General features: G+C 63.1%; 1 protein-coding gene across 1 annotated transcript; it reads left to right on the top strand.

Annotated features, from left to right (window-relative positions):
* Positions 1–677: 677 nt before the first annotated feature.
* Positions 678–2,964, top strand: LOC130148228 (homeobox protein not2-like; the record flags this gene model as incomplete). Its single annotated transcript, XM_056336630.1, has 3 exons — positions 678–876; positions 2,060–2,244; positions 2,728–2,964. Coding segments are annotated over 3 exons (621 nt in total), but the record flags the coding sequence as incomplete, so codon positions are not given.
* Between the last annotated feature and the right edge of the window lie 353 nt (positions 2,965–3,317).

Below are 3,317 nucleotides of genomic sequence, written 5' to 3'. Positions count from 1 at the left end.
ACATGGCTGTCTCCACCCCAGGGGTAGGGGGACACAGGGTGTGGGGACACATCCCCATCAACGACAGGGGGACATGGTGGGACCACCCCAGGCAAGGGTAGGGGGACACATCCCTGTCAGGGGCAGGGGAACATGGCAGAGGAGACATCCCCACCGAGAGCAGGGGGACATAGGGGGGGCACACATCCCCATGGTGGGCAGGGGGACACGGGAGGGGACATCTCTATCAAGGGCAGGGGGACATGGTAGGGACACATCCCCGTCGAGGGGACAGAGGGACACGGGGGGGGTGGTGGTGGTGGGGCACATCGCCATTGATGGCAGGGGGCCACCCCAGCTGAGGGCAGGAGGACATGGTGGGGACACACATCCCCAAGGAGGGCGGGGGGACACGGGGGGACACACCTCCTCATCGAAGGCAGGGGGACACAGGGGGCGTCATCCCTATGGAGGGCAGGGGGACACGACGGGACATGCCTCCCCATCGACGGCAGGGGGACACGGCGGGGACACCCGCGCAGGGAGGGCAGGGGGCCGCGGCGGGACCCCCCGGCAGGGCAGAGGGCGATGCCCGCGGGCCCCGCCCGCCCCATCCCGCCCCGTCCCCTCGGTGCGGCCGGATAAAGGCGGGCGGCGCGGCCCCGCCACAGCCCGCCATGCCGGCCCCGGCCCCGGCCCCGCCGCCCGCCGCCCGGCCCGGCCAGGCCTTCACCATCGCCGCGCTGCTGGGGCGCGCCTCGCCGGGCCCCCCGCCGCCCCCGCCGCCCCCGCCGCCGCTCTGGGGATCGCCCCCGCCCGCCGCCCGCCGCTCGCCGCTCTGCGCCGCCTGCTGCGGGGGGCCGCCCCCCGCCTGGGCCGCCCGCCTCGGGGCCACAGGTACCGCCGCGCCCCCCCGGGGGCACCCCCGCATGGGGGGACCCTCGGGCACCTCTCCTGTGGGGACAGCTCCAGGTGGGGACCTCTTCCCGTCTCTGCCAGGGGGACCCACATCCATCTCCCCTGTGGAGACACCTCCAAACGGGGGCTCCTGGCATCTCTCTCCCAGGGGGAGGGACCCTCGGCCACCTCTCCCAGGGGGCACCTCCAAACGGGGACCTCTTCCCAGCTCTGAGGAGGACCCTTGGCTACCTCTCCCAGGGGGACCCACCGCCACCTCTTCCATGGAGACGTAACCAAACGGGGCCCTCCTGCCATGCCTCCGAGAAGGACCTTTGGCCGCCTCTCCCAGGGGGGCACCTCCAAATGGGGACCTCTTTCCATCTCTTTGAGGGGGGGCCTTGGATACTTCTCCCGGGGGACCCCTCTCAAGGGGACCTCTTCCACGGAGGGCCCTCTCTACTTGTCCCATGGGGACGTTTCCAAATGGGGACCTGAATCCATCTCTTCCATGGGGACATTTCTAAAGGGTGATCTCCTTCCACCTCCTCAAGGGGACCCCCTTCAAAGGGGATGCCTCCAAGGAGGACCTGGATCCACCTCTCCCCACCTCCAAATTGGGATCTCCTTTCACTTCTCCAAGGGGGGACCCCTCCAAAGGGCATCTCTTCCAGTGGGACTCATGCCCACCTCTCTCAGGATACCCCGAAATGGGGGACCTCTTTCCATCTCTGCAAGGGGAGACCATTGGCCGCCTCTCCAAATGAGGGACCTGTCTCCCGCAGGGGCCTTTTTCTGGAGGGGGGCACCTCTCGAACATTTAGATGTCTCCATATGGGAGGACCTGCTCTGCCTCCTCCCAAGGGGATCTCTCCAACAAGGACCTTCTGCCCCTCCAAATGAGACCCTCAGGCCTCGGGGCGGGGGGGGGGGGGGTCGGGAAGCTCCTTCCACCTCTTCATGGGGACTCTCTCCAAAGGGATTGTCTCCAAGAGGCACTTGGATCCACCTCTTCAAGAAGACCGTCTGCAAATGGGGGACGCCCTTCAAAGAGACCCCTTTTACCTCTTGGGAAGATCCCTTCTGCCTCTCCAGGAAAGGACCTTCCAAGGGGGACCCCACTCTAAAGGGGACCCCTCCAAAGGCTCTTCACCCTAACCACCCCTCTCTCCCTCACCTCCAGGCTTCCTGATCTCCAAGTGCTGCTTCCCCATCTTCAAAGCCAAGACTGGCAAAGCCAAGCGGGTCCGGACCATCTTCACCAACGACCAGCTGGCCCGGCTGGAGAAGGAGTTTGCACGGCAGCAGTACCTAGTGGGCATGGAGAGGTGCCTGCTTGCCTCCTCCCTGCACCTCACTGAAGAACAGGTAAGCCCCACCGTGCTCCATCTCCATCTGCCCCAGCAGCCAGTCCAGGGAGGGTCCCAAAGGGTGGGCCCTGGGCCACGTCCCTCAGCCTGGGGCAAGGAGCCATGTGGGGTAGCAGTTGCAAATAGCTTACATTAAAAGGGTGGAGGATCACGAATGGGGAAACTGAGTCACAAATTGGCTGTCCTAGGGCCACGTGGAGAGGTTGAACTTGTGTCTGTCTTCAGGCTGGACCTTCTCCACCACTGGCAGGTCCCAGCTCACCAGTGCAGGCTCAGCTGGGTTGCAGGGGACAGTTTTCCGTCTTGCTAGGGACAGAGCATGGCAGGGGACCTCTGTCCTGGCCAGCCAGGGGATGTCTGAGGCCATGGGCACCCAAGGGTTTGTGGAGCATCTGGGCGTTGCACAGAGGTTTAGCAGATCCGTGACCCTCTGGTCCTTTAAGAAAGCAGGTTTGAGAGCCAAGCTTTACTTCTTCCTAAGGTGAAAGTCTGGTTCCAAAACCGGAGGATCAAGTGGAGGAAACAAAGCCTGGAACAGCAACAAGCCAAACTGGCCAAAATGGGTTTGGCCACACCGCAGCGGAGCCCTGACTCACAGAGCCACCACACTGAGGAAGACAAGGACTTCCCAGCAGAGCCGGAGGATGGCCAGGAGGACATGTCCTTGTCCCCAGGCTCAGGGACAGCACCTGCACAGACTGTGTCAAAGCGCTGCTGAATTGCCCCTTTTGGGCCGCTTTTCTGTGTGTATTATATGAGTGTATCATAGCTGGCAATGAGTGTATCTAATATATACAGGGCACCAATTATTTTTGCAGTGCGAAAATAAATTATTTATGCAACTCTTGGGCTAATCTTTGCAGCAGGAGGAGGAACAACAACATGTTTGCTCATGGGAGCAAGCCCTGGAGAACTGGGGGAGTGGGGGCCACCTGCACAGCCCACCCACAATTGGCCCCATAGCCAGGCTCATCCCAGCGGCACTGGGTGCTCAGATGCCTCCTCGTGCTCTAAAATAGCTCAGGACCTTCACAGAGCCCAGGTCCTTGTAGAAGACCTCCATCTCCCAGT

This window comes from Falco biarmicus, chromosome 1, assembly GCF_023638135.1.
Source record: "Falco biarmicus isolate bFalBia1 chromosome 1, bFalBia1.pri, whole genome shotgun sequence".
Classification (NCBI taxonomy): Eukaryota; Metazoa; Chordata; class Aves; order Falconiformes; family Falconidae; genus Falco; species Falco biarmicus.
The sequence above is the reverse complement of the archived record's forward strand: the minus strand, read 5'-3'. Positions and strand labels throughout refer to the sequence as shown.